Source organism: Urtica dioica, chromosome 4 (genome assembly GCF_054948205.1).
Source record: "Urtica dioica subsp. dioica isolate 48M chromosome 4, U.dioica_male_clone48M_v1_H2, whole genome shotgun sequence".
NCBI classification, from domain to species: Eukaryota; Viridiplantae; Streptophyta; class Magnoliopsida; order Rosales; family Urticaceae; genus Urtica; species Urtica dioica.
The window spans coordinates 46,665,234-46,679,632 of NC_142759.1; the positions used below are offsets into that span (position 1 = coordinate 46,665,234).

The following is a 14,399-nucleotide window of genomic DNA, read 5'->3' on the forward strand; positions in this document are numbered from 1 at the left end:
TTAAAACCTATTGATTATCAACCCATATCCCTTCTCCATCTTCTCTAATGTATTCATCTTCTTCTGAACTATTTGTGTTAAAGGGGCCTTCAACTAAGCCTTTCAATGGTGTCAAACGTTCGGCTAGAATTTCACTCTCATCTTCGACTTCGATATCCTTGACGTAGTCTTTAGATTGAGTTGCAAATACACGAGCCCATACATCACTCTTTTGGCGCTTTGCATAGAACACTTGCTTTGCTTGAGACGCCATGATAAATGGTTCTTCTTTATGACCGACTCGTGTCAAATTAACGAATGTAAAACCATTCTTGTCAGTTTGTACTCCATTGTTGCTCTCTACCCAAGAACATAAAAAGACTGGAGTTCGAAACGTGACATAATCGATTTCCCATATCTCCTTGATGACCTCATAATAAATCATATCAGAATAGATAGGGTTCTTATCTTTAGCGCTAGAAAATTGCATGGTCTTGGCAAGTAAGCTGACACCATTATTTTGTGTGGTTCTAATACTGTCTCTCGCTTACGTGCTAAATTGAAGACCGTTGATTAAATAAGCAGAATGTTTGATTACAAGTGGGCTTGGACCTCTTGAAATGGAAACTAATACGTCGGACACAGACGAATGATTCCTTACTTGAGAAACGATCTGAAGATGTAAAAACAAATTGTAAGATATGTGTTGTGACAAGAATCGAATGCTTTGCTAAGAATTGAACCATTGTGCGAAACCAGCCACTGAATGTATCATGATTCTTCTTTTGAATCTGTTTTTGTCGCGTATGCTTATAATTGGATGTCAGCCAATCAATATGCTCACTACAAAAGAAAGTGAGTTATTAGAAGTCAACGCTGAAAAAAAAAGGTATTTGAGTGGTGAATTGTTGTTTACTTACCCGATAAACGGTTCAACTTCATTTGTGTTTTGTAGGATGTAACGATGAGCTTGACTATTATCTACAGAAAGAATATCACCATTGCCCATGCCCTTCGTAACATTTAAATCTTGATCTAGATCATGACATAGTCCAACTGAATCAAGATCATGCAAATATTCCGAACAAAACTCAAAAGCTTCTTCTACGATGTAGCCTTCAATAATGGATCCTTCTGGACGTGAGCGGTTCCGAACATAATCCTTCATAACCTTCATATTTCTCTCGGATGAGTACATCCATCTCAAGAAAATAGGTCCACACAATTTAACTTCTTCCACCAAGTGGACTATAAGATGAACCATGATGTCGAAGAAAGATGGAGGGAAGTACTGCTCAAGTAAACACAATGTTATTACAACATCACTCTGAAGTGGATCGAGTTTATCCGGGTCAACAACTTTTGAACAAAGAATGTTGAAAAACATACACAATCGATTGATTGCATCTCTAACATTCTTTGACAAAAGTGATTGAATAGCCACCGGAAGAAAATGCAGCATCAACATATGACTGTCGTGAGACTTAAGACCGAAGAGCTTCAACTCCTTCATAAAGACGTAATTGCTGAGATTTGCACAAACACCTTCAGGTACCTTTATCTCGGATAAAGTTTGACAAAATTGACGTTTCTCATCTCTTGTCAAACAATAACCCGTTGGTGGCAGATATGTGCGCTTACCATCTACTTTTGGTCCTAATTCACTTCTAATGCCCATATCAACTAGATCCCATCTGGATTTTACCCCGTCTTTGGTTTTCCCAGGCATATTCAAAATAGTTCCGATAATGCTATCACATTACGTTTTTCTCGATGTGCATAACATCTAGATTGTAACGAACAAGTAAGTGTTTCCAATATTCCAATTGAAAAAAAATGGATTTCTTTTTCCAACAACCACTTTCGAAAGTGTTCTCCTTACTCAAATTCTCTTGTGTACCAGTGGGCCTAGGTCTCTTTTTTATATTCCTTGGAGGTCTGAAACTCATGCCAGACAATTTTCTGTCAATAACAAGTCCATGCATACGTTCTGGAGCAGCCCTGAATTCTTGAAGACCATTGAATGTTTTTTTCCATCTTATGTAGACATGATTTTGTGGTAGATATCTCCTATGACCCATGTAAACAACTTTTTTACTATGGTTCAAGTATTTACTGTATGTTTCCTCCTCGCATATTGGACATGCACAGTGTCCTTTAACCGAATATCCAGATAGATTTCCATACGCTGGAAAATCATTGATTGTCCACAATAATGCGCCACGAAGCGTAAAGTTTTCTCCTCTATATGCATCAAACGCTTGTACACCCTCTCTCCAAAGAAGCTTTAGATCATCAGTTAGAGGAGCTAGGTAGACAACAATGTCATTGTCGGGTTGTTTAGGACCAGATATTAGCAATGAAAGAAACATAAATTTTCTTTTCATGCATAACCACGGTGGAAGGTTATAAATCATGAGTAAAACCGGCCAGCAACTATACCTACTGTTTTTTTCGCTGTGAGGATTTATGCCATCGGCTAAAAGTTCGAACCTAAGATTTCTCGCCTCTTTTCCAAACTCGGGCCACAAAGAATCTACACTTTTCCACGCTGGTGAATCTGATGCTGGATGTCGCATCTTTCCGTCTTTGATCCTATCATCTGAATGCCAAGTTAATTTCTTTGCATGTTGAGGACTACGAAACAAGCGTTTAAGCCTTGGAATGATAGGAAGATACCACAAAACCTTCGCAAGAATGCCTTCCCTGTCTTCATCACTATTCTTTTTCTTTTTCCATCTCGACGTGTGACAAATTGGACATTCCATCTCTTCTTCAAATTCCTTGCGGTAGATAATGCAATCGTTTGGACATGCGTGTATCCTCTCATATCCCAAACCAAGAGCATTCAAAGTCTTCTTTGCATCATGCGATTTAGATGGCATTTCGTTTCCTTCAGGCAACAACTTCTTAAGAAAACCAAGTAATTCCCCAAAACATGTGTCACTCGTCCCATTTTTGGCTTTGAGATTATATAAGCGAACTAACGTGGACAACGTGGTAAGCTTTTCACAGCCAGGATAAATAGGTTTATTGGCGTCTCCAACTAATGATTCAAGAACTTGAGGATCTTCAAGTTCTTCAAGATCTTCAAGCATTTAAGAAACATATGGTCCATCAAAGCCTCTTGTACAATCATCATCTTCTACACTCTCATCTAAGTAAGGCTCTTCAACTAAGGGGCAACTCTCACCATGATAAATCCAAATGTCGTAACTCTGATCAATTCCATTACATATTAGATGTTCTCTTATTTTTCTTATATTCATACTCTTTGTATTTCCGCAACTTAGACATGGACACTTAATGTTATTTGGATCACTACAGGATAGACAGTGCTTTACAAACTCTTCCACTCCATTATGATATTGAGAAGTTGTTCTATCGAGTGACATCCAAGACTTGTCCATTCTTCAAAATAAAATTTTTTTCCCCTAAAATCATTCTATTAGTATAATTAATTATGAAAAAATAAAACATGTACAGACCATTGGAATTTATATTTATAACAGAGGAATAAAATTGAATCAACATTCTTTTCCTTTCTAGTTTTTTAAAGGAATGCACTACAACTTTTTTTTTTTTTTTTGAGGAATGCACTGCAGTCTGCAACCTATTAGACCTTTTGCCATACATTAGTAGAAATATCTAATAAGAAAATATGACTACTGTGACTAGATAGACTGCTTTTGCCAATATTAGTATATGCAATATAGACATCTTCATGTGATTTATAACTTGATAGACGTAAGACAAGCCTGAATATAGAGATTTGAGATAGGAAAACCACACACAAAAAAAGACTGTGATCTATATTAATAATAAATTACAGTAAGCATAAAGCTTCAAATAATTTTAGTAAACACTGGAGGATGAGTATATTGTATATTTTTCACTAATGACTGATATTTACGGGACCATGATGGAAGGACTCATGAAGTTTACTCTTTATACACTTCTTAAACTATATATTTTTCGGTGTTTTAGTGCCTGACACAGGTCTAGAAAAGAAGTGCGAAGATGGAGTAATAAACACGCCAAAGATTATTTCCTTTCATTCAGCTTGTATCACATAAACTGTAATTGAGGGAGTTCGTTATCAAAATAGAATTATAGTTGGATTTTTTTTTTATCGGAAAAAAAAAATTTGGATTTTGCCCTGAACGATGCTCTGTGATATTATATTGCAATTCACAGCTTTTTTGGTGTTTTCTTAGCTTTATACATATAATGTCGAGAGCACGTGAACCATTATTTAAAAAGTTAAAAGTTAAAACTAACCTTCTCGTTGAATAAACTGTGCAGGCTGAAGAGAAAACTCAATGACAGTTGCTCGCATAAACGACAAACGAGAGGCTCGGCGGATGCACAATTTTCACGAGACTAAGTGACAGAGAAAAAAGAGCATTACGGAGTAAAAAATAGGGCTTTGTTTAATTTGGACCGAATCAATATTCAAATAAACTTATTAAAAATAACTTATTAATAATGTAACGTGAGCATTATTTACCTGCTTACGTGGATAGATATGATTTGATAAAAAAAATCAACTACAAATCACTGCTCCGCAACCGTTCTTCGTTGGTCTTTTCTCTTGGGAACTTCATCGAGCACCTAGCTGACTACAACCAAATTTTTTCCAATGATTTTTTTTTGTGGGATTCAAACCCAGGAGAGAACCCATCGCCGTAGGATTTCGATGACAGATTGAAATCCTGTAGAACCAGAGTTAACCGACTTGATGTTGAGCATGTCGATCTCTACCGACTTGATCTTAACTTGCCTCTGAAGCTCGCCGATGTCCGACTCTTGCTCCTTCAGCCCGTAATACTCGAGCAATTCCCCGTAATATGGACTGAAGAGACGTGGATAGAGATTTCTTGTCGATTGAAATCCATCCTTGGAGCTTGGGAGTGGAAACTATGGATGGGTTCATGACGAAAACGCTGCTGAGAAATACCGTCACACCGGCTCGTACGACAAGCATGTTTACGACGAGTAGAGACAACCAATCGACGGCGGAGATCAAGGTGTTGATGGGAGAGGGGCGGTTTGCAAAGGAGTGCAAGGAGGTCGGGACTTTAACTCTGAAGGGAATAAAAGCATTTGATGTGGACGCTTAAGATGTAATATGAGTTATGTTATATTATTGTGACACAATAAAAAAAAGGTGAACATAACTCATATTACACGTGTCAAGACTGCCTACATTTAAAGATGTCTTTAAAACAACTTTAAAATGCTACAGAGTCATAATACAAAAGACATAAAATCCAAATTCATATATTAGTGGATCATTTTTGAAGATATTATTGAAATGACTTGAAAGTAAATATTTTACATTACACTTTGAAGTCGTTTATTCCTTGACTTAAAAAATATACGTTGACACTTTATAAGTCATTTTTTTATGACTTTAAATATTTATTAAAGTCTTTTTTAAAACAACTTAAAAAGGTTTAGGTAAAAATTCATTTTTTAAAGTCGCGCGATTTTGTAAACGTCTTAAAATGTATGTCTTAAAATCATAGATATGTAGTAGTGTTAATTTCTAACCCATGCTCTCCATGTGTTTGAGATCCCCTCACTTTTCACTCACACTCTCTCAGTGTTTCAACAACGCTTATAACAATACGTGTTTACAATCATCTGAATCATCTACACAACAAACTATGTGACCAGCTCTAACAATGATTGTCAATCAAAACAAAGTAACACACAACACACCTTGAAATGCAGAGTATCAGCAATGACGATTGCAACGAGATACCAGGAAGTACAACCTTACCCAAATGAGAAAGAGAACTTTTTATATGACACATACATGCATAGTGTCTTGGGCTAGGATTTTCCAATGCACATGGAGAACGTTCAATGGACGATTGGAAATAATGTGGAAGCGAATTAGACAAAAAAATTTGTCAGCATAAGAGCACTTCACAGATCTGACGTGTAAAGCAAATAGATTATGTTCTAGAGGATGTTTCCGACATCATATTGAACAGCAATTTTGCCATTACAAAAATAGCCAACACTAGAATAACAATAAACTCCTACTTTGATTTTTTGTAGACAAAACACAACAAGTCCAATGAACATTGAAACTCACTTAGCAAACATAAGCTCACTTGAGAAAGACTTGAAAACACACAACCACACTCTACATGTCACAATGATAGACAAGAGAGACATAATAAGAACACATCAAACTCACAGGCAGAAGCTCAATCACAGAGCAAACAAAGAGAGAACCATAGCCAGAGAAGCAGCCAAGAGTCTTCATCAGCATAAACATATAAGAGAGTTTCACACAAATTACTCCCCGCCTCAAGAAAGAAAAATCTAGAATAGGGAGATAAAATCCAAGTACCATACTAAAAGTAAGTCTCATAATAAAGCTTAAAAGAGAGAAGCTATAGAGAATTATTACAAACCCAAACAAACATTGTTCATAAGGTATTAAAAAGGAGCAGAAACTGATTCTTTAGTTGGTGGTGGTGGGATCCTTGTTGACATCAATGGGAAAAACTCTAGAAGAAGTAGAAGCAGTGGTAGAAGGAGCCATCATCTTTAGAACATCCTCAATCTCTTTCTTCATGTAAGATGACTTGGAGATCACCTTGTCAAGATGCCTCAGCTCGCACATCAGAGTCCATGCCACATGAGATCTCGACTCAGAGGACATGATGGGCACAATAGGGCCCTCTAAGGAGGTAGAGAAGAGGTGAGGTATACAAACTGATGGAGGTTTGTGAATATCAACATCATGATAGGTCTGAAAAAGCTTGTAGCTGATGAAAATCTGCCTTGGAACCTTGCGGGAAGACTCTGCACTTCTTCTATAATAGCAGACATGGATGTTGCTTGAGCATGATCCCACACAATAGAGAGGGATAGGCAATAAGAAGCTTGATAGCTTCAGAGCTTGCATGTCTAACCACTTGATCAAACACAAATTTTTTAAAGTCAATGGCTCCACATGTACCAACAAGGTAGATGATTTGAGCCAGAGTGAGCGACACTATAGTGGAATGAGCAGAAGATGCCTAAACTCTTCACTCCAATCTTGTGCAGAATAGGCACCTATATATCACTTATAAAAAGTTAAACATGGACAAGTATGTATCTCTATACGTACAAAGCTCGTTATCATTATGTCGCCTAAAAGAAGGGGGGGGCATATTATGTCATGAAATTACATTGCTAAAAAACATTGTTACAAAAAAAGACCATGGACATATGCAATTCTGATCATCATTATATCGTATTGAAAAAAAAAAGCATATTGTCTGAATGAGACATCCAACCATTTTCTAAAAAGAAAAATATGGTTTCTCTCTATAAATAGATTAGAACCTCCCCCATTTGCAACAACAACAAGAGAAAGAACATAACGAGTTCATAACTTTAAATAATAATAAAAACAGAGAGTTTCGATAAAACCCTATCTAGAAAGAATTGGTTTCCTCCCTCTTGTTTATAAATATTTTCATTGCTACCTCATATTATAAACTAAATTATTGTCTTTGCTTGACCCACTAAAAACAATGGACGATCCTTCAATAATAAAATTTAAGTCCATGACATTCTCTTTAAATGAAACTTATAATATCACACAATTGTTTTCTTCTTTTTCAATAAATTAATAATTATAAATCTTTTATTTTTATAAAAGCCTAATAAAAAAGAAAGAAAAAGAAGCGCATCCTCACCCCATGTGCAGCTCCACGTCGCCGTCGCGATTTCCAGCGATCTCCACCGTCAACGTCTTTGGCGACCTCCACTGTCAACATCTTCAGCAACCTTCGTCGTAATCATCTTCAGTGACCTCCGCTGCCAACATCTTCGATAAGAAGTTATTTTAACATTAAATATGCTTACGCAATAAAATATTTAGAATTATAACATTACTCTCTAAATCTATCTTTTAATCATTATAGTTGTGTGTATATATATATATATATATATATATATATATTACGGTTTTAGAGTTTGTATAAATAATAAATTAGAAATCTTAAAAAAAAAGAATTTATTTTCGCGATACAAACGTTAAGAACATGAACAGTATTCAACAAGTCCAACTGGGACGACTAGAGCTAATCCAGTTGGGCCAATAGGACCAGTCAGGTCAATTTGACAAGTCAGATATATAAAAAAATTCTATGAAAAATTAACATTTTAATTTTTTTTATTAACCAATAATTTTTAATGAATTAAAAATATAATGTTATAATTTTCATTCTATATCACCCATATAAATTTTCATTTCATTTTATATCTTTAGATGTATGTGATGTTAAGCCGTTTTTTGGATTTAACATTTGAGGACACGTGGTGTGCCTGGAATAGTCACGTTTCTAGTATTGGATGGGCCCAAAATCACTCTCCGAGTCCAAGGGGCTCAAAGAAGTTTAGGACAAGGCCCAAAGCGTCCGAGAGCTTCAAAGGAATCTTTGAATCGTGATTTGGGATGAGAACTAAAGTAGGATTTGAGTGTGGTGGTGAAATATTCCTCTTATTAAGTGAAGAACATGATAATCGATTTCTCAAGTTCTTGGATACTTTTATAGAGGGAATGTAACACGATGGTCTTGTATTTCACGGATTCTCAACGTTCTAGGGCGCGTGGAGGCTCGCTGGCCTTGGGATCGCGCTAGCTCTCCGGTCTTGGCTCATTGTGGCACGTGTCTTCGAGGTGGCTATTTGGACAATGACTCGTCGTTGCTCACCGATTAGTCCGTCAGAGACTCCTCCTCCTTCTAGTGCGAAAATGTTAATGCGATTTCTCAGATAACATTCACATGACACGCGTTGGGGTGCGAGCTTGCAATGTGTCTCGATCTCTTGTTGTAGGGGTCACGTTACCTCGAATCTCAAAAGAGTGGTGAAGGCTTGCTTCGTCTTGAGAGTCCTTCGGATTGGTGATTATGTTATTCTCGTCTTCTCGTCGGATTCTTCGGCTTCATTTCGTTCTCTTCTCTTAGTCTTGATTCCTTCTTCTCTTCTCTCTGTCTTTTTTATTTTTCTTGATCTTTTCCGATCTTTTGCGTGCTTTGAGAGCTTTTGTGAGCTTTTGCTTCTTGAAAATTGGATCTCTTTTTGGTGAAAAATGAGGGGGTATTTATAGGATTTTGAGTGTGCAAAGTCATGGACACTTGATCGGAGGGATTCTTCGATTTGGGGATTTTGGCGGAGGGATCCTCTGGTTTTATGGGTTTTACGAAGGGATCCTCCGGTTTTGTGGGTTCTACCAGAGGGATCATCCGGATTTGTGGGTTCAAGCGGAGGAATCCTTCGGTTTTGACGGTCTTGGCTGAGGGGTCCTCCGATTTTAAGGGTTCTGGCAGAGGGGTCCTCTGGTTTTGTGGGTTTTGGCGGATGAATCCTCTGGTTTTGGGAGTCCTTGCGGATAGATCTTCTAGTTTTGAACATTCTGGTAGAGGGGTCCTCCGATTTTAGATCCATTGGTGAGAAGGGTCTTCTAGTTTTACGTCGTTTTTGCATTTGGATTTTCGTTTTTCCCATACAATAAAACAACGCCATAACATGTGATATGTAGTAAATTTCTTCAGAAGAGCTTATAATACTTTCTAAATTATCTTGTTATGATTTTGACGTATTTATGTTCTTAAAAAAAGCATGGGGTAGCACAAATGCATTCACATCTATAGAGAACACCAACTGTTTAGAAGAGGCTTTCGACAGGTTGATCCTACCAACATATTTTTCTTTATTTTATTTTATTTATATATTTTATTTAAGTTAGTCCCTCTCTATAATGAGGTGTTATATGATTTGATATGAGATGTTTTATTTTTATTTTTTATATTTAATTCATATTCGCTCAGTTCTTTTTTTTTCAAGCCTCTAATGTTTGTCGATGCTACAACGAGGGAAATTAAAGCTGTTGATTCTTGTTTCACAAGTATATCCACCAATAGCAATGCTTAAGCAAATCACCAACATATAGGTGCAATCTAGTGAGTGAAACATAAACTTAAATATTTTTTGGAGGGAGTGACGTTGAGTTCGGAGAGAGATGGAAGCCGGAGAGAAGGGAGGAGGAAGAAGACATCTTTTTACACGATGCTTCAATGGTGGAGAGAGGTGGCGAAGACAAAAATGACAACCCTAACTTTTGGTATGTTTAGTGAGAGGGACGACAATGCTTCAATCACACAGTGGGGTGGCAAAGACTGTTTGGTGGATGGGCTCATCGGCGAACTAAAGCACAAAAGAACCTAAGACCAACTTCACCCGATAACACCATTTTCTACTCTATTTTACAGTACATGTCACATCAAACACTATCTCATCTCCAACCGAACTCTATTTTTTACACCAAATTGAAATATTAATTTTATATTCAACTTTCTCTTATTTATTTCTATACCCTTATATTTATTTAATATCTTTCAATTATACCACTTATTTATTATTTAATAATCAAGTATTACTCCATAAAATTATTCAAAATACAAATTAACACAAAGTAAACTTAATATTTATTAAAAAAACAAAATACAATACAAAACAAATAACATAAAATAATGAAAATGAATTTAAATAAAATATCAGATCCTCAGGTTCGTGCATTTTGGGAAGCTGAACAAGCCAAAATTTTATAAAAGAGAGCCGAACAACAACAATCTCAAACACCATTTTCCAATTCTGATTCATATTCACAATATTTGACCGGTTTTGGAGGATTCAGCGCTAATCTTCCCGACTACTAGTTTATGTATTGTAAATTTATTTTTAATTTTATTTTGTTGCATTTTGTTTTTTTTTAATGTTTTTTTTTTTACATTTCGATGTCGTTGTAATGTTATTTTATTTCTCTTTTAAAATTAATGTCGTTTTAGTTTTTCCCAAACTCCAAATGTTTATGTTGTATTTGAAAATAAATTTAATGAATAATTAAAGGATAAATATGATATAATTTTATAAATCAATACAAATATATAAATTATAAATTTTATAGGGACTAAAAAAATATTTTGATGTAGGGAATAATGTCACACCATATTTGACGTGACACCACCTCTATTTAATATCTCACGCCATAATGGCGTGAGATATGCTGCTCGGTTGGAGCATCTTTGGACGCTATCCCCATCCTTTAGCGTACGGGTGGGGATGATCTAACACGTGTTTTTTTTTTCTTTCTGCGCCCCCCGTTGTGGTTTCAGGACTATTTCGGGGGTTCCGCTCAAATGCTATATCTCAATTATAAATTGTTTCATTTTTAATAGGGTATTTGAGCAACTTTGAAAAAAAAATTAAGAAAAATAAAGGGAAAAAGATATTGCGTTTAAGTGGCGGTGGCTTAAAAAATCCGCGCTCAGCAAGAGAAACTCTAGATCATGACCGAAGTCACATCAACACATCGATTGGATGAGTTTATGAACATATTGAAGGCAAGCCTCAAAACTCAACATGTTCTCTTTGTTCGACTTTGTAACCAACAAGAACAAGGAGATCACGCGTACGCAATGTAGTAATTTGTTAAATAATTAATAAAGCCGTGTCATTATTTGCAGTGACATTATAAATTTAAATAAATGTAATTTCATGAAAGAATATAAATAAAGACCAGAATTAACTTCACGCACTTGTAAAATTCCCATTTGGGGCTAGCTTGTCACTTGCACTGAGCTTAAACCCTAAACAAAAACCCTCAGCTGCATTGCTCAAACCCAATGGCTTCGACGATCCTCAAAATCGCAAACAGGCTACGAAACATCTCTCAGAAATCAGCATCTTTGGCGAGTCTGAGAAGATCGCTATGCACAGAAACCAGTACTGTTCCTAGTGGAAGCATAGCGACAAAAACCAGAGGACGTCTTTTATCGAAAATAAGCCATATTGGAAACCCTTCGATCAGCATCGTCCCAGCTCTCGATAAGTGGGCCCCAGAAGGCACGATATTCAGACCCGATGAGTTACGATTCGTTGTAAAGACTCTTCGATCTCGCAGGCGCTTCACCCACGCGCTTCAGGTTACGATTCTGTTTCGGTTGATGATGATATCGAAGTTTTATGAAATGTATTTTAAGAAATGAAAATTAACTTTCGATGAAGCTGAGTTGAATAATCGGTTATGGAAATAGAATAGTTATGGCTCTTGTTGGAATCTTCTGGGTGTGTGTGTGTGGTTTGTTTGAAGTTCAAGTAACAAGATTATTTACCAATGCTTAAATTATCACTGCATTTGAGAGTATGTAGATGGCTTTGAGGGCTAATAGATGTAGAAGGTGGATATTGAATCAGAGGAATCTGTGTTTTCAAGTGAAACACAAGAGATTTCTACAGGTGCAAAGTGATTTATTTATTTATTATTATGTCAAATTGTAAATGGATAGTAAAATTGACGAATCCATTAAATTGGCCATCGACTTGAGGAGTATGACAATCTATCGCTCTACATTACTTATCTTCTTTGGAGGATTAATTATAGAAAATGTATCGTAAGCCCTACTGACCTCTTTCTACACACATATTTATAAATCACTAAGCTGTCCAAACTATGAGTCTTAACGTTTTCTGTTGTATTGGATTTCGATGGTATGTGTTTGGTGGTGATTAATCATTCAATAATCGCAAAAAAAAAATATACAAAATGCAACATACAAAAAAGAATCTCTTCTGATCCTATTGTTATACTTTTTTTGTGTCCTTGTTTTTGCAGGCTTCTGAGTGGTTTTATAAAAGGGAGGTCGGTGCATTTTCCTCTGGTGATTACGCTGTGCACTTAGAATTGATCGGTAAAGTCCGCGGTGTGAAACCTGCAGAGACTTTCCTCATTAGCTTAAGTGGTGTAGAAGGAGACAAAGGAAAAATATTTGGTGCTCTGTTGCATTGTTATGGGAATGAAGGCATGACCGACAAGTCTCTCTCGCTTATGCAGAAAATGAAAGATCTGGGCATTGCCAACACTCTCGCTTACAACAGCATTATGAATCTTTATAGTAAGACAAAGCAAGTCGATAAAATCCCCGAGGTGCTGTTAGAGATGAAAAAGGATGGTATTCTCCCGAACAGTTTCAGCTATAATATATGCATAGATGTATATGGCATGACATCCGATTTTGAAAATATGGAGAAACTTCTTAAAGAAATGGAGAGTCAACCTCATATTCCAGGTGAATGGCATGTTTATTCCAAGGTGGCCAATTTATACATCAAAGCTGGCGAGACCGAGAAAGCGTTGGTTCACCTCAAGAAATGTGAAGAAATGGTTGGTGAAGATGCATTAGGATACAATTTCCTTATTTCACACCACGCAGATCTCGGCTGTAAAGACGAGGTGACGAGGCTTTGGAAGATTCAAAATGAAAAGCGCAAGAAGGTTCTCAATAGGGACTATATAACCATGATTAGTACGCTCATCAAGCTTGGAGAGCTTGAAGAAGCCGAAGGAATCCTCAAGGATTGGGAGTCATCTAGTCGATTTTACGATTTTCGGGTGCCTAATGTCCTTCTTATTGGGTATTGTAAGAAAGGGTTGAGCGAAAAAGCCGAGTCAATGGTTCTCGAAATCATTGCAAAAGGGAAGACCCCGATACCGAATAGCTGGTCTATTGTCGCAACCGGGTATTTGGAGGAGGAAAACATGGAGAAGGCTTTGGAGTGCATGAAGAAAGCTATGTCCTTGCAGTCCGACAATATTAAATGGAAGCCTAAGTCCTGGGTAGTTGTGGAAATATTGGATTGGCTTGTGGATAACAGAGACGTTGGGGAAGTCGAAGCTTTTATGGAGTTAGTGAAGAATATACATCCAGCTGATAGAGAGCTGTACCATGCCTTAATCCGGGCGTGTATAAGGTTGGGGAAAGAAGTTGATGGGCTTTTGGAGAGGATGAAAAGTGACGGCATAGATGTGGATGATGACACACATAAGATACTCAAAGCTGACATGGCGTGAGAATTGTTTTGGTTTCTTGTCAAGAGTTTTCTACTTGATTTTGTATGGACAATGAAGTAATGCTTTTGATAGCCACATGTTGTGGTGTTTTTTTAGAAACTACTTAGTCCAGTTTTAGTCTTGTTTGCGCGATCTGAGATCTGAGAAATTTGGATGCGGCCCCATTTAGATCCCACGATCTCTCTTGAGAAATCTTTGGTTTTATAGATCCGAGACATGTGAACAATTGAATACATTGCAGCATTGAAACTTTGAAAGACAAAGGTGATGACGATTGCTTGTGGAGATTGGAAAGCTTGTGGCATCGTCAAGCGTCTCCACCGCCACCGTCGAATATTGTGACCATCGTCCGCCGTCATGCAACGTGGTTCGGTGTCAATGAGCTTAAGTCTACTAACACCTATTAGTTGTCTTTTAATGTAATCTGGAGAGAAGATATTCCTCCCTGGTTGTATTGCCATGTACAAGATGATATGCCTTGAGGCCTTAT

The 14,399-nt window shown here is 36.9% G+C and overlaps 1 protein-coding gene and 1 pseudogene across 2 annotated transcripts; one reads left to right on the top strand and one right to left on the bottom strand.

Moving 5' to 3' along the window:
- Nucleotides 1-895: 895 nt before the first annotated feature.
- On the bottom strand, nt 896-3,389 carry LOC149401700 (uncharacterized; annotated as a pseudogene).
- Nucleotides 3,390-11,605: 8,216 nt separating this feature from the next.
- LOC149401701 (pentatricopeptide repeat-containing protein At4g21705, mitochondrial-like) lies at nt 11,606-14,047 on the top strand. 2 transcript variants are annotated; one of them, XM_089611075.1, is made up of 2 exons: nt 11,606-11,984; nt 12,674-14,047. In XM_089611075.1, the coding sequence occupies exons 1-2, from the start codon at nt 11,685-11,687 to the stop codon at nt 13,907-13,909; spliced, it is 1,536 nt and encodes a 511-aa protein (XP_089467201.1). In that variant the 5' UTR covers nt 11,606-11,684; the 3' UTR covers nt 13,910-14,047. The 2 variants fall into 2 exon arrangements, with proteins under 2 accessions (XP_089467201.1, XP_089467202.1); XM_089611076.1 differs by lacking the exon at nt 11,606-11,984 and adding an exon at nt 12,152-12,297.
- The last annotated feature ends 352 nt before the right edge of the window (nt 14,048-14,399 follow it).

Coding starts and splice junctions, on each gene's coding strand:
- LOC149401701 (XM_089611075.1), top strand. CDS start 11,685: ATGGCTTCGACGATCCTCAAAATCGCAAACAGGCTACGAAACATCTCT. Junction 11,985..12,673: donor GCTTCACCCACGCGCTTCAG/GTTACGATTCTG, acceptor TTGTTTTTGCAG/GCTTCTGAGTGGTTTTATAA.